This window comes from Delphinapterus leucas, chromosome 17 (assembly GCF_059928025.1).
Source record: "Delphinapterus leucas isolate spDelLeu-1000000601 "Yukka" chromosome 17, BTC_Dleu_Yukka2, whole genome shotgun sequence".
NCBI lineage: Eukaryota > Metazoa > Chordata > Mammalia > Artiodactyla > Monodontidae > Delphinapterus > Delphinapterus leucas.
In genome coordinates, this window is record NC_143145.1 from 35,470,804 (window position 1) to 35,496,693 (window position 25,890).

The 25,890-nt window shown below is 37.3% G+C and overlaps 1 protein-coding gene across 2 annotated transcripts in view; it reads left to right on the plus strand.

Moving 5' to 3' along the window:
• The first annotated feature begins 6,212 nt into the window (after positions 1-6,212).
• RRM2B (ribonucleotide reductase regulatory TP53 inducible subunit M2B) overlaps positions 6,213-25,890 on the plus strand; it is a 39,699-nt gene continuing 20,021 nt past the window's right edge. Inside the window, exons 1-6 of one of the 2 annotated variants that reach the window (XM_089898850.1) lie at positions 6,213-6,384; positions 15,546-15,701; positions 19,231-19,347; positions 20,091-20,224; positions 20,805-20,899; positions 23,577-23,710. In XM_089898850.1, coding sequence (XP_089754976.1) covers positions 6,337-6,384; positions 15,546-15,701; positions 19,231-19,347; positions 20,091-20,224; positions 20,805-20,899; positions 23,577-23,710 — 684 coding nt within the window. In that variant the 5' untranslated portion in view covers positions 6,213-6,336. The remainder of the gene's footprint in view (positions 6,385-15,545; positions 15,702-19,230; positions 19,348-20,090; positions 20,225-20,804; positions 20,900-23,576; positions 23,711-25,890) is intronic. The other variant, XM_022584670.3, reaches the window with a different exon arrangement.

The following is a 25,890-nucleotide window of genomic DNA, read 5'->3' on the forward strand; positions in this document are numbered from 1 at the left end:
GTAGCCCCTGCTTGCCACAACTAGGGAAAGCCCGCGTGCAGCAACGAAGATCCAATGCAGCCAAAAATAAATAAATAAATTTATAATAAATAAATAATGGTAGAGAATGTTAATACCCTACTTATATCAATGGATAGATCATTGGGTCAGAAAAATCAATAAGGAAACATTGGCCTTAAATGGCATATTATATCATATGGATGAATATATATAAAATATATATAAATGATATATGATATATATAGATCTTTTATATATATATATACATATATGTGTATGTGTGTGTATATATATATATATATATATATATATATATATAAAAGATTCCATCCAAAAGCAACAGAATACACATTCTCCTCAAGTGCACATGGAACATTTTCCAGAACAGATCATATGTTAGGCCACAAAACAAGTTATAAAAAATTTAAGAAGACTGAAATTATATTAAGCACCTTTTCTGACCACAATGGCATGAAACTAGAAATGAATTAAAAGTAGAAAACTGGAAAATTTCCGAATATGTAGAGATTAAACAACATGCTTTTGAACAACCAATGGGTCAAAGAAGAAATCAAAAAGGAAATTTAAAAAATATACCTTGAGACAAATGAAAATGGAAATACCAAAACTTATGGGATGCAACAAAAGCAGTTTTAAGAGGGAAGTTCATAGCAATAAATGCCTACATCAAGGCACAAGAAAAATCTCAAATAACCTAACTTTATACCTCAAGGAACTAGAAAAAGAGGAACAAATGATGCCCAAAATTAGTTGAAGGAAGGAAATAACAAAGATCAGAGAGAAAATAAATGAAACAGAGACTAAAAAGGCAAGAGAAAAGATCAATGGAACTAAAAGCTGGTTCTCTTAAAAGATAAACAAAATTGACAAACTTTTAGCTAGGCTCACCAAGAAAAAAAAAGAGAGGATTCAAACTCAAATGAAAGAGGAGACATATAACTAATACTTGAGAAGTATAAAGGATCATAAGAGACTGCTATGAACAATTATATGCCAACAAATTTGACAATCTATAAGAAATGTATAAATGTAGAAACATACAACCTACCAAGACTGAATCATGAAGAAATAGAAAATCTATTTCCAATTACTAGTAAGGCAATTGAATCAGTAATCAAAAACCTCTCAACAAACAAAAGTCCAGTACCAGATGCCTTCACTGGTGAATTCTACCCAACATTCAAAGAAGAATTAATACCAACACTTCTCAAAGTCTTCCAAAAATAGAAGAGGAGGGAATGCTTCCAAAATCATTTAATGAGGCCAGCATTACCTTGATACCAAAACCAGGCAAGTATGCCACAAGAAAAGAAAATTACAGGCCAATATCACTGATAAACATAGATGCAAAAATCCACAACAAAATATAAGCAAACCAAATTCAACAATATATTAAAAGGATCACACACCATGATCAAGTGGGATCAATTCCAGGGACGCAAGAACGGCTCAACATCTGCAAATCAATGTGATTATATCACATTAACAAAATGAAGTATAAAAACCACATAATCATCTCAATAGATCCAGGAAAAGCATTCAACAAAATTCAACATCCATTTATGATAAAAACTCTCAACAAAATGGGTATAGAGAGAATGTACCTCAACATAACCAAGGCCATATATTACAAGCCCACAGCTAACATCATACTCAGCAGTGAAAAGCTGAAAGCTTTTTGTCTAAGATCATGAACAAGACAAGGATACCCATTCTCACCACTCTTATTCAACATAATACTGAAATGCCTAGCAAGAGCAATTAGACAATAAAAAAGAAATAAAAGGCATTCAAATTGGAAAGGAAGAAGTAAAACTGTCACTATTTACAGATGATATTATATATAGAAAACCCAAAAGACTCCACCAAAAAACCTTAGAGTAAATGAGTTCAGTAAATTTGCAGGATACAAAGTTAGTATACAAAAATCTGTGTTTCTATACACTAACAATGAACTATCAGAAACAGAAATTAAGAAAACAATCTCATTTACAATTGCACCAAAAAGAAAAATATCTAGAAATAAATTTAACCAAGGAGGTAAAAACCTGAACACTAAAAACTGTAAGACATTAATGAAAGAAAGTGAAGAGAACACAAATAAATGGAAAGATATTCCATGCTCATGAACTGGAAAAATTAATATTGTTAGAATGTCCATACTACCCAAAGCAATCTACAGATTCAATGTAATTCCTATCAAAATTCCAATGGCATTTTTCAAAGAAATAAAATAAACAATCCTAAATTTACGTGAAACCACAAAACACCCCAAACAGCCAAAGCAATCTTGAGAAAGAACAACGAAGCTGGAGGTATCATGCTCCCTGATTTCAAACTACATTACAAAACTATTATAATCAAAACATTGTAGTATGGCATAAAAACAGACACACATATCAATGAAACAGAATAGAGAGCCCAGAGATAAACCCACACATATTTCATCAATTAATTTGACAAAGGAGCCAAGAATATTTAATGAAGAAACAACAGTCACTTCAATACACGGTGTTGGGAAAACTGGACAGCCACATGCAAAAGAATGAAACTGGACCACTATCTTACATCATATACAAAAATTAACTCAAAATATATTGAGTTTTGAAATATATTTCAAATCATAAAAAACAGAGGCAGTAAGCTCTTTAACATTGGTCTTGACAATAACTTTTTAGATTTCACACCAAGAGCAAAGACAAGAGCAAAAATAAACAAGTGGGACTATATCAAACTAAAAAATTTCTGCATAGCAAAGAAATCCATCAACAAAATGGAAAGGCAACTTACTGAACGGGAGAAAATATTTGCAAATCATACACCTGGTAAGGGGTTAATATCCAAAATACATATAAAGAACCCATACAAACTCAGTAGTGAAAAACAAACAATCCAATATAAGGGCACTAATCTCATTCATGAACGCTCTACTCTCAATACCTAATCACCTTTCAAAGGTCTCACCTCCTAAATATCACCTTGGGCACTAGGTTTTCAACTTAAGAATTTTGGGGGACACAAATGTTCAGAACACAGCAGAAGGGGAATAAGACTCCACCTTTTGGGCTTCCCTGGTGGCACAGTGGTTAAGAATCTGCCTGCCAATGTAGGGGACACGGGTTCGAGCCCTGGTCTGGGAAGATCCCACATGCCGCGGAGCAACCACGCCCGTGAGGCACAACTACTGAGCCTGCGCGTCTAGAGCCTGTGCTCCGCAACAAGTGAAGCCACTACAATGAGAAGCCCGCGCACCGCGATGAAGAGTAGCCCCCGCTCGCCGCAACTAGAGAAAGCCCGCGCACACAAACGAAAACCCAACACAGCCAAAAATAAATAAATAAATTTATTAAACAAAAAAAAAAGACTCCACCTTTTGATGGGAACAGTGTTTGGGATGAGAAATGTTTCAAATATATTAGGAAAATATAATATGCCACAGAATCTATGAAGATGTAGAATCCTCCTACTCCCAGAGATCTTTCAGTTGCACATATAATATTTTACATTTGCTCTTCCTGTTAACTTTAAACATCTTGAGGGAAACTAATACATACTGCCTACTACGCTTCAGGCAATATAATAAGCACTGAAATGTGTTTCTGCTGTATTAAGATTATTCAATTCTAATATAAAAATGGAAAGAAACTAAGTATGGGAGCAAATAGCTTTCAAGACATAAGGAGATTCATAAGACATGTTAAGTATAAATAGTAAACAAGTTATTAACCTGTGAGGCATGTTAAAGATAGAATAAACAGAACATAAATGTGTTGAACATAGACAAAAATAATGGAACAAATGAGAGTGTCACAGAAAGAAAGGGCTGCAAGGACCAAGTAATTCTTAAACATTCATACTTTAAGGATCATGTCACTTCCAGATTGACAACTAACTATGTTACCGCTAAATCAACCACTAATTGGTGACATCTATTCTGGCCTCACATAAGCTTTTCCCAAGAAACACAGATAAAACTCATTGCTGCTCAGCAGGCTAATTTAGGCAAGTTACAGCTGTGACCAGGCCTACTTGCTCCTGCATCCCTCCGAAAGAGCAAGTGTATGTTGGCTCCACTGCTGAGAACCCCATGCTCATCCTCAACTCTGGCCTTTGTAACTATACCACCAGCCAGGAAGGCTGATGCAACAAAGACAGGATATATGAATACTGATTAACATTTGAATAGTATGGTCCTTCCACTCCCTCCCCTCCCCACATCCTATCTTAAATAGGTTAGCTACTCCATCTCTTTCCCCTTAATGTATGTTTTCAATTAATTTAATAAAACATGTGATTCGAGTGACTCAATTGAGCCTTCCTGTTCCATGACCTCTAGGATGGCCTGATTACTAGTGTACTTGGAAGCTATCACTGTAATTTTCCACCCCAATAGGTGCTTTACAAGTAATATATTAGTAAATCCACACAACAATCTTATGAGGAAGGAATTGAGGAAACTGAGTCTCAGAGAAGCGAAGTAACTTGTCCAAAGTAGCACAGCTAATAAAAAAGGGAGCTAGAATTCAGGCCCAGGATGATACGGCTCCAGGATCCACGTTCTTTTCCACTAGTCTCATTCGCTTTTGCATCTTCAATACGAATATGATGCCTGACATATAGCATACTGTTTGATGACTTTAAATGGTAGAATCCTTGCTCTTAGTTTATTTGCCACATGGCCTACGATGAATTATCTAACTTAAGACTCAGTTTCCTCACAGTACTTATTTAACTATTATTTAAAGTTACTATTTGTAAAAGTTTTTACTCAGCACTTGGCCCCTAGCAGTTGCCTAAGTAAGAAAGGCTATCTCTCATCCCCCAACTCTAGGACAGGTTTGAGAAGGAACTTCCATCGTTTTCAAAGCTTAATCTTCTACCCTGTTTTAACCACACTTCCCTCATCAGCTAATCACAGAACAGGTGCATGTTGTTCAAGGCATGACAAGGTTCCCTCAATATTCCAGCTTCAAAATACTTAAGGAAATCTCTCTTTCACCTCATTCCTAGTTTTTGGACCCAACTATATTTTCTTTCTGTGGGCAGTTATCTTTAGATAGCTCCTCTGAGAGGCGGGGCCATCGGCAGCCCCGGAGTCTGTCCCCCCTCCACACTCTGACTTTCGGCCTTGAAAAGAGCGTTTCGCAGGGAGCCTGGAAGCCTACTGCCTTCGGGCTGGGTAACCTCAGGGGTTTATCCCAAGCCCGAGTTCCTGGTCCGTAAGCGGAGGGGCATCGCTGTCTACGGCACAGGGGCGTCGCGGGACCCCGCGGCTCGGTTCACAGGGCGGTACGGCGCCCGTCACTTGCTAAGCACAAGTGTCACTACAAGCTTAGTTTGCTGAACCAGTTCCACAGAGCCTTCAAACCCCATCCCCGCCTTCCATCATTCGCCCCCCTCCTCACCCCGACGCCCCACCGACCCGTTCCCGCACACCTTCCGCCGACCTCTTCTCGGTCGCTTCAGGACAAAGCAGGGCAGCCTTCTCTCTTCACCAGTGGTGTAACGGTGCGGTCCTCTTTTCTCACCGAGAGCATGGCTTCTCCTCACTACCGCTCCACACGCGAAGAGCGCTCTCTCCTCTTTAGCTCCTCCTGTGTGTGGTCCGACCGCTACCTGGCGGTCTCTCAGGCCGAGTTAGCGCCGACACACCGTGTTCCTGAGGCAAGGCGAGAGCTAGCTGGAGAGTCTCGACCAAGAGAGATGACCTGGCAGGTCCGGGCACCTCCCGCACCGCGCGACTAGAGGACAGCCTCGCGGAAGGGGCCGAAAGCCGAACCCCTCAGGCCACAGACTGGGGGCCGTGCCGAGGGGGGTGCCTGTGGGAGAGTTCCTCAGGGAGCGAACGGGGGGCGGGGCCGGCGTGGGGGCGTGGGCTGCCGGAGGAGGCAGGGCCTGGAGGCGTGGGAGGCGGGGCCAGCAGGCGCAGAGAGAGACACTCGCTGGGCAGGCGGGAGATGGGGCCGGCGCAGCGGGGCGGGGCCCGGAGGCGGGAGAGGCGGGGCCGGCAGGCGCAGGGAGGGACCCTCATTAAACAGGGGGGAGGTGGGGCCGGCGCCGCGGAGTGGGGCGGGGCCGGCCGGAGCAGGCGGGTCCCTGAGGCCGGGGAGGCGGGGCCAGGCCAGAGCTGGGACAGTCCCTCAATGGGCAGGCGAGAAAGTGAGGTCAACAGAGTGGAGCGGGGCGGGGCCGGCAGGAGTAGGAGGGGTCGGGGCCGACTCAGAGGACCCGCCGGCTACTTGGTTCTGTCCCAGGTGGAGGTGGCCTGAGGCACTTGGTTCCCTCTGCTCTCGTAGCTCTGGCGGAGTCTGCGCGATGGGAGACGCGGAAAGGCCGGAAGCGTCCAGGCCCCAGCAGGAGGAGGTAAACATTGCTGCTGCTTCCTCTCCCGCCCCCAGTCACGACTGGCCTCTAGATTGCGGGTTGCGGCGGGGACCTGCAAGGTGCAGGAGCGCTGTGAGAAATTTTATTCATTGCCTTCTGAAACCTGGTGTAGGCCCGGCTTCGAGTCCTCGCTGCAGACGGGTTCCGTCTTTTCGAGCGCCCGGGAGGCAGTCCCCGGGGAGGGGTGAGGAGCGAGCCGGGTTTCTGCTCCACTGCTCTGTTCCGGGGCTACCCAAAGGCAATGCTCTGAGACTTCAGACCGGGGCAAAGCGCACCCCTCTCCCATCCTTCCCTGTTCTGGAGCCCTAGCCGGGGAAATTGAGGCAAGGGCCGAGGACTGGTGGCTCTGCTGGAGAAATGCATGCCATCTCTGGGATCGGTAAAAGGACTTGGAAGGATGCCTGTGGAAATTGACACAGGTGGATGGGGTGGAGATGATAGGTAGAATGGCGTCGGGAAATCCTCATAACAATGAAATGATCAGGTTAGGAGGCCAGTTTTCTCAGACCCGGCTAAACTAGCTGTGAATCTTTGGGTATCACTATCTTCGTTTATATGGTGGAAATGATACTTCCTTCACAGAGAATTAAGTAAAATGCTTTATGCAAAGTGCCACAGAAGTTGTGGGTGCTTAATAAAAACCTTAGTTAACGTGTTCATCTTCTCTGCTTCTATATTAGTAGAGGTACATAGCAACTGTAAATAAGCTGGGATTCATTAGATTGTAGGGTTGTAGGGTAGTTCAAATTGTTGCACTATAATTTTCATACCCTGTTATTCTGTAAATACTTCTAAATCTGTTGCTGTGTGTGGTATCTGATTATTTTAATAGAGTTTCAGTTCACAGAGACACTTGCTTGGCCCTACATTTCTTCAGAAAGTTGTAGATTACAGATTTGGGATTTTGTTTTATTTTATTTTGACTTTGTAAACATTTAATAGCTAGTTAACAAATTGTAAATAGCCCTCAAACTTTTTCTTCCCCTCTTGAAACAAATATATTTAGTACCAATTTCCCCACTGTAATGGGACAACTCAAATATTTTTGTTTGTGCTAGTAGTACTAACACTTATTGAGATTTAAGACCTGGAAGTTAATTTTTATTTATTATCCCTATCTTGATACAGACCCACAAAGACAGAGGCAGTACTTTAGATCTAGAAATAATTTTAGTGAGCACCTCTTCCACAGTTTTTAACTCGAAATGCAAGGGTGCCTTAAGTACTTTTTTTCTCTAGATATATTGGTGCAGCATGGGCCACCTGCAGCAGAATCACCTGGAAAACATTGTAAAAAAATGTAAATTACTGGGCCTATGCCCCAGATGTAGTGAATCAAAATCTCTTGGGATGGGTCTGGGACTGCATTTTTAACAAGCACTACAGGTGATCCTGGTACACATATTTTAAGAACACTGCCTTGAAGAGTTTATACCTTGAAGGGGGTTTATGACTCTCCTGAAGTTTGTAGATTTTGTATGTGCAGCTGTGAATCTCCTGAGAAAGGGGGTTCAAAGTTTTTATAGTTTCTCAAAATTAACTATCATTAATCTAATTGATAGTCCCTATTTTCAAGGTAAGAAAGTTTAGGCCAGAAAAGATGAAATGATATGCCCAGGACCACACAAATTAGTAGCAGAGCTAGGTTTAAAACCAAGTTCTCATTCCTAGGCCAGTATTCCATCTGTTTTATTAGATTTGGTGGGAATAGGAAAATGAAAACACCTACAAATAGTGTATGGTTCTGACAGCATCCAAATATTCTACTTCACCTGAAGAATAGGAGAGAGGTGAAGGCAAGCAAATGAAAGTGGTGAAATTGGAGGTGGATGGGAGGGAGGGGCTGTGTAGAATGCCAGCCTAGATCAGAGCAGGGTGAGTGCTAGCTGGGGAATCTTGATCTAGATGGGTGCCCTAGCATGTCCTAGTAACTCTTGGGACCAGGTGACCAGAAACAGGAAGCACCATTCTGAAAAAGACGGTGGAATGTTGCCAAGGAATGACGATGAGAAGCTATTTCACATTCTCACTTAACACTTATGCAGTTACAACAAATTTGTCTACTTCCGGTCTTACCTGCTGTCCAATCCTGTTTACCACTGCCAAATTAATCCATCATTAAACCTGTGCCTCTGTGTCACTCCCCTCAAATAAATACTCCCAAAAGGGTCTCATTTCCCACCAAAACCTGCCCAGCTCCTCAGACTGGCAAAGTCCTGTTCAAGCAGCTTTTTCACGCTAACTGCCACATCTTAATTCAGGCTGTCATTTCTACCTCTGAAATCGACACTATAGTTGCTACCAAAATCTATGTTTTTTCTTTTCTAATTTAACCTACACAGGGATGTCCAAGTTATCTTTCTCATGGCATCCTAATTCATGTTAATTCCTACCCAGAAACTCTCCATGACTCTCCATAGGAATGATTTTTTTTTTTGGCCGTGCCGCGGGGCTTGTGGGATCTTAATTCCCCAACCAGGGATCGAACCCGAGCCCTCAGCAGTGAAAGTCTTAACCACTGACCGCCAGGGAATTCCCAGGAATGATTTTAAACTGTGCTCCACAATGAATGCCTGTGAGGAGAGTTGAAGTCTGAGCCTCCCAGCCCCCCAGATATTTGAAAATCTTTGGCGCAGAAAACTCCAAACATCTTAGCCCAATTGAAATCCACAGTGTAGATCCTTTCTGTCTCATCTGTTGATCCTTGCTTTAGCCAAGTCAGGTCACTTCTACCTTTGCTTTACATCCATTTCAGCCAGTTTTAATCCCAGCTGGCTCTTCTTCCATCTGCCCTTTTTCTGTGAAGAGAGATAGTCTGCATTCTCAGCTGTGCTGCTGCTGCTCTATATGTTCTCCCTGAATAATCACATCCATCCTCTTGGCGACTACTCATAGGATCACTACTCCATTAGGAAGGAGGGAGGTAGTGCCTCTGCCTACTACCATAGTGTTATATTTTCAGCTGCCTTCTGGATATCTTGAAACTGAGCCTATTATCTTTTTTATTGACCAAAGTGATTTTTTTTTTTTTTTTTTTTTTTTCCCGGTACGCGGGCCTCTCACTGTTGTGGCCGCTCCCGTTGCGGAGCACAGGCTCCGGACGCGCAGGCCCAGCGGCCATGGCTCACGGGCCCAGCCGCTCCGCGGCATGTGGGATCTTCCCGGCCCGGGGCACGAACCCGTTTCCTCTGCATCGGCAGCGGACACGGCGCCACCAGGGAAGCCCGACCAAAGTGATTTTTAAAAGGCTTTTGTGTTCGTAACTTGTTATGGCTTGGGTTGGTGGGGGGAGTTAATTCAAATTAAGCTTTTGTTAAACATCTAATGTGAGAAGTAAGAGTTTTTGTCTGATTCAGTTATTCTCCAGGTGCTGAGCACTTTCTGAATCTCTTATTTCTCATTTTGATCATCCAGTTGTTGGAGCTGGAAACCTCAAGGGCATCTTCAACTCTTCCTTATCCTGTTGTCCAGAATCCAAATTTTAGCAGGAATTATTAAATCTACTTTTGAATATCCCTTAAATCAGTCTTTTGTGTTTCTGGAGCTGATATCCTCGTTCAGGCAAGAGATGGATAGTGCAATAATCTTTTCATTGTTATCTCCACCTCCAATTTCTCTTCTAATCTAGCCACATTTCTCCAAAAGTGATTATAAAACAAATCTGATTCTGTTTCTTACCTGATTAAAAACTTTCAATGGCTCCCAGTAGACTGCATGCTAAGGCCAGATGCCAAAGTGTTATATATCAAAGCAGACCACTTTGACCTGCTCCAACATTTTCCAAAAAATCAACATCTTAATATCCATTTAAAATGCAAAAAATAGGCACATCCCCCTTAACCTCAGATAAAGCTTGGAGATGGAGTACGTATTTTAACAGCTGAAAGTTAAAAAATGTTTTGTTTGCTTCTTTTTGTCAAAATGATGACACTGAGTAAAAAAGAAATTGTCAAAATAGTTGTATCAAATGGCGATAGGAAAATAGCTATGGCAAAATTCATATATATTTACATTCAAGGCCCTTGCATGGTTTAAAACCTCGGCCAATTTTCCAAAAAAAATCATAAGTACAACACTAATTGATAAAATTGACTTTTGTCTATTTTATTAGTATAATTTTTAAGTTAATATATATAACTTATATATATTATTATATATAATAAGTTAATTAAGTTTATATATAACTTATATAATATAATAATAAGTTAATAATATAATATAATATAACTTATAAGTTATAATAATATAATAATATTATATATTATATTAATTATTAATTATATTAATAATTATATAATATATACTTATATTATTAATTAATTATATAATAGAATTAATTATATAAATTATTAATATATAATTAATTATATATATTAATTATTAATTGATATATATAATTAATTATATATAATATTATTATATTATATTATATATTAATATGTATAAGTTATATATAAGTTATATATATTATATATAATAATAAGTATAAATAAGTATAAAATAATAAGTATAAATAAGTATAAAATAAGTATAAAATAATAATATAACATATATATTATTATATATAATAAGTTAAGTAATATATATAACTTGTATAATATAATAAGTTAATTAAGTTAATATATATAACTTATATATATTATTATATATAATATATTTTATATATTATTTTATAATTACTTATAAAATCAATGGAATAGTAAGTCTGTTTTGATGAACCCATCACTTTAAGTTGGTGTATAGATGATAGTTGAAGATTTATATCAAACTTAGTAAAGAATTACCTCACGTAATTTTCAGAAGTTCTCTTAATTCACTACTGGCCAATTCTGTGGATTTATCAACCCTGTAAAATATGTGGATACCCGTAGCATTCAAAATGCATATGGCTAGTATGCTGCTGTCTGATGCACTCACGTACTTCTGTTGCCACCAGGATCAGCAGTCTTTATTTCCAGTGCTGTTTATACCAGTAGTACTTGTTTTGTAATGACTAACTAATTTATTCATTTTTGAATTTTTAAATTAATTTATTTATTTTATTTTTGGCTGCGTCTGATCTTAGTTGCGGAACACGGGATCTTTTGTTTTGGTGCGTGGGCTCTTCGTTGTGGCATGCAGGCTTCTCTCTAGTTGCAGTGCTTGGGCTCTGTAGTTTGCTGGATGTGGGCTCAGTAGTTGTGGTGCGTGGGCTTAGTTGCCCCGTAGCATGTGGGATCTTACTTCCCCGACCAGGTATTGAACCAGTGTCCCTTGCAGTGGAAGGTGGATTCTTAACCACTGGACCACCAGGCAAGTCCTGTAGTGACTGTAATTTAATTAAATATGTGGAAATTAGTAATATGTGAGTATGAAAAGAAAGTTTTTTCTATGAAAACTTAAACTGAGAGCTTTGGAAAATTCAATAAACATGAATTGTTAACAAATTCTGTAGAATTAGATGTAAGCAAACAAGTATAAAAAGATTGGGGAGAATCATAAAAGAGATAAGGATTTTGCACTGAGATTGTGCTACCCTAAGTGTGTTAAAACTAGAAAGTATAGGTGTTGCGTTGTGCTGTCTTAATGTCAGAAAGTCTTGGGACTCCAATCAGTGTGACAACGACAACGTTTTGGCCTTATAGCAGAAGATTAGCAAATAAATGTAAATGTTTTAAGTGAAATCAAATAGTTTAAGGCATATATACTTTTCTTGTGATTCCTTAATTTAACCAGTTTTCAACTAACAGTTCTTAACTTCGAACAAGAGAGCTACTATTATGTTATTGTTACTATTAGCATTATTGTTTTTTTCCTTTTTGGTTGGTTTTGAAAAAAAATCTTGGGTCATGCCTGAAAAATAGAGACAAATGTTTACAGGGTTTTTGTTGTTGTTGTTTTTAACTGCCTGTCTTTAATCTCGTGTTATTCTTCAGTTAAGCAGAGATAGCTAGAGAAACTTTCATCTGAGTTCATCCAAAAAAAAAAAAAGGACAACCTGGAAACACAAGTCCATGCATTAGTGGCTACCTTTCTGTATGGTATAAAACATTTCTGTCAGTTACTTTTATTACTGTTTTAAATGATTTAAAACATTTATTATTTTTTAATTGAAGTATAGTTAATTTACAATGTGTTAGTTTACAGTGTACAACAAAGTGATTCAGTTATACATGTATACGTATTCTTTTTCAGATTCTTTTCCATTATAGGTTATTACAAGAGATTGAGTATAGTTCCCTATGCTATACAGTAGGTCCTTGTAAAAACACATTTTAGAGTGAAATTTTAAATCTAATGTTTGTGACACTAGAGGGACCACATAGTTCTTAAGAGCACACTTGGAAAAGTCATTGTGAAGTGTTTTCTGCCTTTCTGGTTTATCTTCTTCTGTCGTCCTCCACATACCATAAAGTCCAGATATAGAAAGTTACTTCCAGTTCTTAAAAATGTCATATGCCATCATGCCTTTTTTCATATTGTTTTTTCTTCTAAAATATGGGTTCTTAGCCCACATCCACAGAGAATACCCTGCAGAGCCTAGAACTTTGGGATGTGTGGTTCTCCTGACATTGTTTTAAAATGTGTGTGGATTCTTCTTAGCTTCAGGAAAATAAGCAATATGTCATCTCTAACCCAGTTCAAAAGTCTATGTTCGTGAAAGCCCCTCTCTTTACGTGGCAGTATCTCCTAATTCAGCTTCTTTTCTTAACAACCCTCCTAAACAAGTGATGATGATCAGATTAAATGACTTACCTAAAGACATGAATAATACTTTGTGCTTATTGTAAGTGAACACAATTTTGTACTTTAATGAACAGTGTAGAGTGAAATATGGTCATTTGGTTCACTTCACATTCTGCCATAGAGGCGGCAATTTCCAAAGTGTTGATTTTCAATCTTACCTTTACTGTCTTATCATTCACCTGTGAAATACATCCTCATCAACAGCACACTTCAATGATCTCATTATACGTAGTGATTTTAACCTGGTAAAGGAGAAGGCGAATGCATTTTGAGAAAGTTTTACTCTGAGATTTTTGAAGCTTGCACCAGTTAAAAATCACTGCTTTAAGCCTTATCAGTTTGGCTGGTAAGAACCAAAGGATCGCTTTGGTTCTTTCAACTTTATTTATAATGAAATCATTTTTATTTTTCTTGCTTTTTCCTAAAATCAAATTTGGTGATTTCCTCCTCCTGTCATTTCACTGGTTACATCAGTACCATTTGTTAAATTAATTTTGCTTAGTAGGAGATATTACAGTTGGCCCTTGAATAACCTGGGGGTTAGGGGCACTGACCCTTGGTGCAGTTGAAAATCCACATATAACTTTTCATTTGGCACTCTGTATCTATGGTTCTGCACCCACTGATTGTCAACCAACTGTGGATGGAATAGTATTGTAGTTTTTATTGGAAAATATTCACATGTAAGTGGACCTGTGCAATTCAAACCTGTGTTGTTCAAGGGTTAATTGTAGTGTTTACTCTTTTTAACTTTAGTTATCTCACTGTTTTGAATTCTGGTTTTTAGATGTAGGCTGGCCCTACTAGCTGCCATCCATACATATGTATGGATGTAGTTTAAGGCAAGGCTTTGAGTTCAGACCTATCTCAGTTCTAATCTTATTTCTGCCACTTACCACTTGTGGGATCCTGGGTATGTTATTTATGTACTTCAAGACCTAGTTGTCCCATCTGTAAAATGGGAATACTGTTACTATTTGACTGACTTGTACAGATTAAGCAGAATAAGGTATATAAAGCATCTGTGTGGTGACAGTTCAAAAGCAGCCTCAATACCGGACCCAGAGGACATGGTCTTATGTGTATCTCCTGTTCTAGAGCCTGGAACTGCAGTGTCAGGATCTTACGGCTTTTTTGAGATTGCAGAGCCCTCAATGGCAACACAAACAAACAAAAAACTTGACCACTTCCGTTTTAAAAATTTGCTTAAATATTTGTGGAATGAATATTGAGTAAGTGCCAGGTACTATGCTAGGCTCTAGGGATTCCATAAGTGTAAAGTTGGTTTTTGCTGTTAAGAAGCATGGGCTAGAAGAGACTGTAGAGAAGTAACAGGGAATTAAATTGCAGTGAGCTATGTGCTATGTTAGGCACCTAATCCAGGCCTTTGGTGTAGTGGGGGGAGGAGGAGATGTGAGGGCACTCAGAGGAGGCTTGCTTTGAGTGGTTATTAGGTTATTTCACTAATGTATTGTGGTCTTATGTTAAATTTTTAAAAATCTAAAGGTATCCAGTAATCTGAGCACAAGGTAAAGAGAAATTAACAGCCCATTCACTTACTTAGCTAATGTTTATTGATGTTACACTTGACACAGTACTCTGGGAACACCACAATATATAAAAACTGGTCTCTGCTCTCTTGCTGATTATTTAAAAAAAAAATATATATATATATACACACACACACACATATATGGCACTGTCCCCTTTTAGAGTGCCATCCTCTTTCCAAGCAGTATGTATTTAGGTATGTGTTTCTTACTTTATCCCATAGAGCTTTGAGACAGCCCCAGTGAGACCATATGCAGTAAAGGAATGTTAACATGTAAATAGCAAAAACCAACTGGTACATGGGAAGGGTCAGACAAACAAAGGCTACTAAGTTTTTGGTAAGGAGTTTTCAGATAAGTATTATAATTTCAGTTAATATTAGAAAAGAAAACATTAAAATTTAAAAAGTAGCTTATAACAGTAGCCTATTCATGCCAGCATTCTGTCTCTGTGAGAGGCACTGAAGGGGCATTTTGTCTACAACTTTAGAAATTTGTCCACTGTGACGTTTATGGGTCTAATTTTATACTTATCCTCAAAGTAACAATAATGACAATAATATTTTGAGAGATTACTATGCACCAGCCTCTGTTTAAAACACTTTTAATCATCACAATTAATCTCTAAGGTAGGTATTATTTTACTGATGAGGAAACCAAGGCTCAGAGAAGTTAAGGAACTTCCTATAGCCACACAACTAAGCAAACACCATTAACCAGCTACCACATAACAGTAAGGATTCAAGCTGGGGACACTGGCTCCCAAAACGATGCTGTATCCCGAACTTCCCCAGATGTGTGTTTAGATGTGAATAAAGAGGAAATCTCTCCATAAAATGGGTGCTTGTACTTTATTTTTCACAGAGGTTATCTTCAGATACCAACGAAAATGAAGCAAAGTCAAATGAAGAGCCACTCCTAAGAAAGAGTTCTCGCCGATTTGTCATCTTTCCAATCCAGTACCCTGACATTTGGAAAATGTATAAACAGGCACAGGCCTCCTTCTGGACAGCAGAAGAGGTAAGTAGCAGCACCGTCATCAGCAAACATGTTCTCTAGTGCAGTGTTCACATTTTCTGTTGCAGGACATTAAAAATGTTTAACTTACATTATAAGGTACATTGAATAAGATCAGTTGTATAAGATAATGTTTGAAATACAAATACTATTTGTACTAAATAGTGCTAAGTACTAAATAGTACTAAATACTATTAGTACTAAATAGTACTAAATACTAAATACAGGGTTCTGCAATGTTTTGTGTTTAGATTACTGTCTATAAACATGTTTTCTGCTGCAAAAATGTCATCTCAGTCTGCCAGAATTTTACCTCCAATATATTTCAGAACATTTTCCATTTTTAAACAGAGTTTTGGTTTGCTGTGACCAAATAAGACTAGTCTTTACTTATGGTTAGTGGAATAAATAAAATTGCAGCCATAGCTAAAGCATGAAATAGTGAAAGCCTTAGAGACCCTCCTTTCAGATGAGAGGCTCATCTGATGGTGCAGAAGGAGCTGTCACATGGGGAGTTTGCCTGGGCAGGGCACTCGCTTCTGAGGTGCTGGCCTGAATTCACAGTGCTCCTCCCAGCCTGGCCCTGCCCTCAGCCACATCAAACCTGGCACAGCTGTGCCAACAGACAGGACAGCTGTGGAATGTTTTCTTGTAGTGTGGCAATTTCCGCCTAGGAAATGAGTTGAACACAGCAAATCAGAAGATCCTCGCTGGTTTGGTAAAAGGGCAGTTGGTCATGCAAGCAGTTGCTCCATAGTCTGCAAATAATCATTGTCTTAATTTTTGAATACGATGGATGATACCTGTACAGCACTCTGTTCTCTGTGTGTGCATATTTATCTATATAGATAGATATATCTATTTGTTTAGATATATTTGGAACTATCTGTCTGTTTATTTATCTGTTTTTTGAGAAATTGACTCTTTACATATGCTGTTGAGAATGCAGACTCTGGAACCAGGCTGCCTAGGTACAAATCCTGGCTCTACCACATACTAGCTGTGCCACTGGCAAAGTTGCTCTGTGAAACCTCTCTGTGTATCCTCATCAGTAAATTGGGCTAATAGTACCTAGTTCTGGTTGTTAGGATTAACTAGATGTGTAGAATGTTACTTGGCATTTAGCAAGCACCAAATAAATGTAAGCTATTATTTTACACAGAAGGGGGGAGATTTATACTAGAAATCAGAAGGCGCCAATTTTTGAAGCTTCTGTTACATTGATTTTACCCACCTACCCATCTTTGTTATTTTATATTTGTTAACGTTATTAACATCTTTGTTATATTGTAGTTGACATGTAGAGCAAAAAACCAACCCAAACCCAAACTCAGCATTTTCAAATTGGGCCATAGTGCTAGGCACACCTGACTGTCTCTAACTGTGGTTTTTAGAAAGTTTTTTGTGAGATGTGGTTAAGAGAACAAATGGAGTACATAGGTGGCTTTTTCATTCATCATGTTAAAAAAGTACTTGTGATACCTGGGTTTTTTTAATTCATGAAAAAATTTCTTGCATCTTTTAGGAAATGTAATATGTGTAGTACTATGACTTAAAAAACACTAATTTTTAAAAATTAAAATATAAAGTTGGTACATGTTTTATAGACAGCTGATAGAAAGATTCAAATACATAATTAATTGGGAAGTCAAACACATTTTTAGTTCCACATATTATTCATTTAAACAAATTATGTAAGTTACAGTTTAATCAACTCTAGATTTCATTGTTTTATCAGTGATTTAGCTTTATTCCTAAATATGCCTGATCATCGAAGCCTTGATTCAGAAGATAAAGTTCTGGTGTTTGGGTTTTTTTTTCAAAGCTACCCAGGCAGTTCTGTTAACCAGTAGTTTGTAATCAATCTTTAGATTGTAAAATTGAGAATTTATTCAAATGAGATAAAGCTGGGCGAAAAGTTTTACCTTTTAGGAATGGAAAATGACTAATGTAGATAAGTTTAATATTTAAGAGAGAGCATATTGTAATATTAAAATTTAGTATCAGGAGTATAATACACAAAAACCAGGAAGATGTCAGTTAAACCCGAGTGAACTCTTAATAGAATAGGACATGATTTTTAGCTTACATATTTTAAAAGATGTATACAAATATTTCCTCTCTGCTCCATTGTATCCCCAACATTTAGCACAGTGTCTGGCATGTAGTTGGTGCTCAGGAAACATTTAAAAAATAAAGTAATGAGAAAAAGGACTTTGGAAAAGAACACAAATGATTGAAAGGATGAAACTTTAGTCTTTTTTTGGAATGGTGAAAGAGATTAGGGCTTTGTTAGAATAAATAAAAGAAGGACAAAAGACAATTACATATTTCAAATGTTTATGAGGTTATTATGAAACATACTTAGGAGATCTTCCTGAGACAAAATGATATCTACAAGGTACATTTAAAGACTATTTTACAATTGTAAATTTCACCAAACTCTAGAGTACATTTCTATTAATTCCAAGGACTAGTTCTAATAAACATTTTCCAAAATATTTCTATTTCCAGAGGAAGCCATATCTATAAATTGTTTTAAAACCCATATTGTTATGTGCCTGACATTACTTCTGGGTATAAAAGTAGATTAGTCAGCAGTAAGGTAGCAGCTACAATTGCTTAGCAAGTGCCTAGTTATCTGTCTAACACAATGGTAAATATGTATAATATGTTAAAGAAATGGCTGCTGAAAGGCATTAGTTTATTCACCTCAGTTCCTTCTTGACTGTTTCTACTCTTTCCCCATTTTGCCTCTTCCTTAATTGCTTCCAGATTTTGGCTTTCCCCCAAGCTTTATTGATATAGTTGACATATAACATTGTGTAGGTATAAAGTGTACAACGTATTGCTTTGATACACTATGTATGGCAAAATGATTACCACCATAGTATAAGCTAACACCTGTATCCCATCACATAGTTACCATTTCTTTTTTGTGGTGAGAATAGGTTAATTTTCATATTTTGAAAGGACATCCTGGCCAGCTTCTCAATTAGCTAGAAGATAGATGTCTTCATAATGTTTTAATTTTGTTCTGTTCCTTTGTAATTTTCTTAGTTTGAGCTGCTATAATAATATCATAGAGTAGATAGCTTGCAAACAACAGAAATTTATTTCTCACAGTTTTGGAGGCTGGTGATTCTAAGATCAAGGTGCCTGCAGATTTGATATCTGGTGAAGGCTTGCTTCCTGTTTCATAGACAGCTGTCTTCTTGCTATGTCCTCACATGGCAGAAGGGGCAAAGGAGCTCTCTGAGGTCTCTTTATAAGGGCATTAATGCCATTCATGAGGGTGACCTAATCACTTCCTAAAGGCTCCACCTCCAAATATCATCACATTGAGGATTAGGTTTCAATATGGACTTTGCGGGGACACAAATACTCAGTCTATAGCAAGAATGATGAAATTTTTTTCTTTTTCACATTTTACTGCCAATGAGATGTCCCACCTTAACTTTGAAATGGAAGTCAGTTTTCCATACTTTGAGAAGAATTTAAGTTAAAACTTTCGAAAATCTTTTTATTTCAGGTTGATTTATCAAAGGATCTCCCTCACTGGAACAAGCTTAAATCAGAAGAGAAGTATTTTATCTCTCACATCTTAGCCTTTTTTGCAGCCAGTGACGGAATTGTGAATGAAAATTTGGTAAGATTTTTGTTTCCACTTTTGTTCTCATTCAGCAGTTAAATGATAGTAATGGTGGTAAGATAATCAGACTGAGTCTGAAAAATGATGTCTTAGAAATGAACTTAACTCTTGAAAAAATTTTTTCTGATGAAGTGTCAGAGGCAAGGATACATTTCTGTTATTTGACCCCCCAAAATATCATGAAATCAAGCATATTGTACCAATCAAAACTACTTACAAGGCATAAGCATGAGTTTGAATTTACCCTTAGATAGTAATCCTAATAGAGAACCTGCACCTTAATAATCTTTCCAGAGCTCTGCAATAGAGCACTGGGTCTGGCTTCCCATTTTTAAACTTCTATTATGGTTGGTTAGAAGACATGCTTTCTTATTAAAAAGAATGGGAAGATGCAAATTTTCATTATAAGCTTGTAGGGGCTTCAGTAGATCTACTTAAGGTCAATTCTACAAAGCAAAATAATTATTTTTGGTAGATGTTCTGAAATTTATTTGGCTTTATAGGCAGCATCTCCACCTAATAGGTCAGTTTATTTAATTGCTTAAGAATATAGTATGCAACTAATTGTGGAGGGTTGATGGATTAAGTAGTACTGCTTAAAATAATTCATAAGGTCTTTCTGACCTGTCTGTGGCATGACAGGTGATTTTTAAGTGGTAATTCTGATGTCCAGATTCTGATTTGCAGTGTTTAATGAGAGCCCATAGAATTGGATATATTTGTTTCCCTTATCTTCTTAGGTGGAGCGCTTTAGTCAGGAGGTGCAGGTTCCAGAGGCTCGCTGTTTCTATGGCTTTCAAATTCTCATCGAAAATGTTCACTCAGAGATGTACAGTTTGCTAATAGACACTTACATCAGAGATCCTAAGAAAAGGTATTACTGCTGGGATTTTATTTACAAAGGTTTATCCTATTGCTTGATTATGTTAATATTAAGGAACTAAATATTAGGGAACGATTATTCAAATATGGAAGTTTAGGAGTACAATATTTTCTATTGCTTAATAATGTGTTAGATTAAAAAAAACTTGTATAGGACCAGTAAATCTTTGGATAGTATATCTTAAAAAACTGTTCACACACTGTTCTGTTTAGAAATTAAATATTCTAATTTAGTCAATTTTGTATAAGACCAGATCCAAAGCACTAATTTGAGTTTTACTTTCACTTCTATATTTTATGGACATGCAAAAATACAGAAAAACTACAGGTCTGTTGCATACCATAGAATTGCATAGAATCAAATATAGTCTGATTAAAAACAAGTAAATTGGAGATTCCCTGGTGGTCCAGTGGTTAGGACTCGGCGCTTTCACTGCTGAGGGCCTGGGTTCAATCCCTGGTCGGGGAACTAAGATCCTGCAAGCCGTGTGGCGCAGCCAAAGATAAAAACAAAAAAAAAAACCCCAAAAAACCAAGTGACTAACTTTGCCATTAATCTTTTGTTTTTACAGGGAATTTTTATTTAATGCAATTGAAACAATGCCATATGTTAAGAAAAAAGCAGATTGGGCCTTGCGATGGATAGCAGATAGAAAATCTACTTTTGGTATGTAGCTTTAATTTATATATGATCAAATTAGCCTTGGGTTATACAATGCTATTTTACATGGTGTAGTATCACTATTCCTAAGAATTAATTTGAAACTGGTGAAAAATAATCTAAATCTATTATCTATTCTGTTTATTAAATTGAAAGTTGAAAGGTTAAATGTTAGCGCATAATTACAGGTAAATAAGAATCAGTCACATAGACTGTGACAAGAATATTAGAGCAAGACTATATGCTTTCAGTAATGTTTATTTTCCCTAAAATAAAGCAAGTCAAAGTCTTAACATTTTTCAGGGAACAAATATGTAAATTAGTGCACTCAACTAAGGCAAGAAACAGTTTGCAATAACAGGCTTAATTTTCACAGATAAGTTAAACGCAAACACCCTTTTGGGTGAGTTGAGATCCAATAGCATTTTTTTACGGAAGCGATTAACATTGTTTCTTATAATATAAATATTTATTACATTTAATTAAAATATTTAGATATTTAATTTAAATAGCTCTAAGTACCTTTCTTATTTATTTCACAATTGGTTGTCTTTACTTTCTGGTTTTATTCATCATGTGGGGAAAGAGGTCTCAAAATTTTTGGTCTAAGTACTCCTTTGCACTCTTAAAAATTATTGAGGACTGGTTATATCTATTGCTATTTTCATATTAGAAATTAAAGCCAAGAAACTTTCAAAATATTTAATTATTAACGCATATTAAATTAACAGTAATAACCCATTGCATTTTGAAATAAATAATGTATATTTATGAAAAGAAACACTGTATTTTCCCAAAAAATTGGAATGGCCTAGTTTTGGCCATTCCATTCTCACTGGAATGAGGATGGCCTAGTTTTTTATTTTTGCAAATCTCTTTAATGTCTGATTTAACAGGAGGATAGCTGGATTATATCTGCTTCTGCATTCAATTTGTTGCAGAATGTTGTTTTGGTTGAAGTATATAAAGAAAATCCAACCTCCTTCAGATATGTAGTTAGAAAAAGGAGAAGTATTTTACCAGACTTTTCAGATTGTTGTGAATATGTTGTGTAGCCTTTGGAAAACACCACTGTATATTCATGAGAGAATGATGGTAAAAAAGATAAATAGTGTCTTATTATTACTATGAAAATAGTTTTGACTTCACAGACCTCCTGGGTCTGTGGATCTCCAGGGATCCCTGGACCACACATCGAGAACCAGTGATGTAGTGTAAGATATGGGCAAGATGTAGTGTATCAGGGAAGAAACATATATGTCTGCATTGCTTTCAGTTCATTTCAAGAATGAGAAAAGCAGTGATTCTCAGTGTGCATAAAATCATCTGGAGAATTTGTGGAAAAATCCTGCCGATTCCTGGTTCTCACCAGAGAGTGATCTGCATTTTATACCCAGCTGATTTTCTCACAAGTGGATTGAGAAGCACATTTTGAGAAACATTGGCTTTAGAGAAAGACAAAGGGAAACGTCAAGGTGTTCAATATGCACTGAAAAGATTAGTGTGGATAGAAAATGATGGACAGGCTCACAAAAAGCATGTCTTTCATGATACTACCAAAGAAGTAACCTAGAAATAGAGAAAATAGAGGAGGGTGGCAGTCATCCTGTGACAATCTGCTTAGTTTTTTTAAAAAGTGAGATATACTGCTTAGTTTTTTAAAATATCTTTAAAGAACTTTAAAACATTAAATATATAGATTCAACCTTAATATACGTAATGAAATTACATTTCAAACATCAAAATAAGTATGAGTTACACAATCTTATTGCATTGCATCATAGAGGTTAGCTGTATCTTAAAAATGCATCCTACTTTCCTATCTCTAAAATCATGAGGTCTTTACAATTCATTATAGCTTTTAGAAGAAATGTTTTGGAACATTTGTAGCTCACATCTATTCTTGAAAATTTGTAAAATTTACCCCTCATAATCCTTTAGTCTTCTCCAAAAAGAATAGCCTTCTATAATTATTTCTGTTATGATTTTCATTCTGTAGCATTCATGTGAATGCGTAGAATAGTTAAAATGACAATTTTCCTCTTATTCAAAGTTTGTATAAAATTATAGTCTAGTTCCCTTATAGATGAACATTCACATGGCATCACATGTCAATTAAAAATGAATCAATTATACCTATTACCTTATTAATAGCAAGATGAAAATATACTAATCTATGTTAAATTAATGATAAATCTCCATCCTAAAACAAGTCACTAGTCTAAAGAGCTATTTTTGTTTTCAAAAGGGTCAACAGAGCATAGTGTTCAAACATACATGTATGTACATATTGCATTCACAAACACGTACCTGCAAAAAAAAAAAAAGAAAACAAACAAACGCGTACCTGCACTCACAGGCACGTGTGGTGCACAGATATATCACCTCTTTTTTTGCGTGTGGAAGGCTCTCCTTTGTCCATATTCCAAGACCTGCAGGAGTCCAGTGTTGGACCTAAGACCTGAAGTTGACATACCTTTCTGCTCTAGTAGGTAGAGGTGGCAAACTTCCTCCTCTGAAGACTTGGCCGCAGCACTAACTTGTTGATTGTATTTCTTGGCAAAACAGTTGTGATATTATTATTAAAAAATATATGTAAAAGTATATATTATACATATATAAGCTTGAAAATGTCTGCAGTATATGATATTTCAGAAAGTGAAACTACTTTTTTGTCTCCCAGGGGAAAGGGTGGTGGCCTTTGCTGCTGTAGAAGGAATTTTCTTCTCGGGATCTTTTGCTGCTATATTCTGGCTAAAGAAAAGAGGACTTATGCCTGGACTTACTTTTTCCAATGAACTCATCAGCAGAGATGAAGTAAGGAATGAAGTATTCTTCTACTTATATTTGTAATCATAGCTGCTGTTCATTTATTTTTCCTTCTGCTGAAAATACTTATGGTGACACAAATATCCTGTTAATTAAAATAAAACAGGAAGTCATTTCTTCCTTGGATTTTAAGACTGTGTTTTCTTCCTACCTCTCTTACTGTTCCTCCTCAATCTCTGCCCATCCTTATGTACCAATGTACTCCTGGGTTCCCACTTTGGTCGCTCTCCTTCCCTATACATGACCTCCTGGCTGATCTTATTTATTCCCATGGAATCAGCTGCCACCTAGATGCTCATAACAACTAAAACTTTATCTGTAGCCTGGTTATTCTTTCCTGAACTCCAAACCCATAAATTCAAGTGCATGATAGACGTTTTCTCCTGGAAGGCTCCACAGATATCTCAAACCTAGTATCAAGCTCATCATCTTTCTCCTGAAATGTGTTCTTCCTGTTTTCTCTGTCTCATTGAGTGCCTCTACCTTCTACCCAGTCATACAAATTTGAAATTTGGGAGTCATTTTAGATTGCTTCTTTTTTTTTTTTTTTTTTGCTATATCCAGTCAGTCACTAAATCTTGTCTCCCTCTGTCTGCAACACTCTTTCCATCTTTTCTACCATTTTTGTTTTCATCTGTTGATTAACTTCTCACAAGTTGCCACTTAAAACTTTCCTACCCCAATTAGGTAAAACTGACCACTCTTTGCTCTATGTATTCCTTTGAAACCTGAACTTGTCCCTACCTTAGAGTCCATAACATGTATTGCACTTCTTTTTTTTTTTTTAACATCTTTATTGGAGTATAATTGCTTTACAATGGTGTGTTAGTTTCTGCTTTATAACAAAGTGAATCAGTTATACATATGTTCCCATATCTCTTCCGTCTTGCGTCTCCCTCCCTATCCCACCCCTCTAGGTGGTCACAAACCACCTAGCTGATCTCCCTGTGCTATGCAGCTGCTTCCCACTAGCTATCTATTTTACGTTTGGTAGTGTATATATGTCCATGCCACTCTCTCACTTTGTCACAGCTTACCCTTCCCCCTCCCCATATCCTCAAGTCCGTTTTCTGGTAGGTCTGTGTCTTTATTCCCATCTTACCCCTAGATTCTTCATGACATTTTTTTTTCTTAGATTCCATATATATGTGTTAGCATATAGTATTTGTTTTTCTCCTTCTGACTTACTTTACTCTGTATGACAGACTCTGGGTCTATCCACCTCACTACAAATAACTCAATGTCGTTTCTTTTTATGGCTGAGTAATATTCCATTGTATATATGTGCCACATCTTCTTTATCCATTCATCTGTTGATGGACACTTAGGTTGCTTCCATGTCCTGGCTATTGTAAATAGAGCTGCAATGAACATTTTGGTACATGACTCTTTTTGAATTACGGTTTTCTCAGGGTATATGCCCAGTAGTGGGATTGCTGGGTTATATGGTAATTCTATTTTTAGTTTTTTAAGGAACCTCCATACTGTTCTCCATAGTGGCTGTATCAATTTACATTCCCACCAACAGTGCAAGAGGGTTCCCTTTTCTCCACACCCTCTCCAGCATTTATTGTTTCTAGATTTTTTGATGATGGCCATTCTGACCGGTGTGCGATGATATCTCATTGTGCTTTTGATTTGCATTTCTCTAATGATTAGTGATGTTGAGCATTCTTTCATATGTTTGTTGGCAGTCTGTATATCTTCTTTGGAGAAATGTCTATTTAGGTCTTCTGCCCATTTTTGGATTGGGTTGTTTGATTTTTTGTTATTGAGCTGCATGAGCTGCTTGTAAATTTTGGAGATTAATCCTTTGTCAGTTGCTTCATTTACAAATATTTTCTCCCATTCTGAGGGTTGTCTTTTGGTCTTGTTTATGGTTTCCTTTGCTGTGCAAAAGCTTTAAGTTTCATTAGGTCCCATTTGTTTATTTTTGTTTTTATTTCCATTCCTCTAGGAGGTGGGTCAAAAAGGATCTTGCTGTGATTTATGTCATATAGTGTTCTGCCTATGTTTTCCTCTAAGAGTTTTATAGTGTCTGGCCTTACATTTAGGTCTTTAATCCATTTTGAGTTTATTTTTGTGTGTGGTGTTAGGGAGTGTTCTAATTTCATACTTTTACATGTACCTGTCCAGTTTTCCCAGCACCACTTATTGAAGAGGCTGTC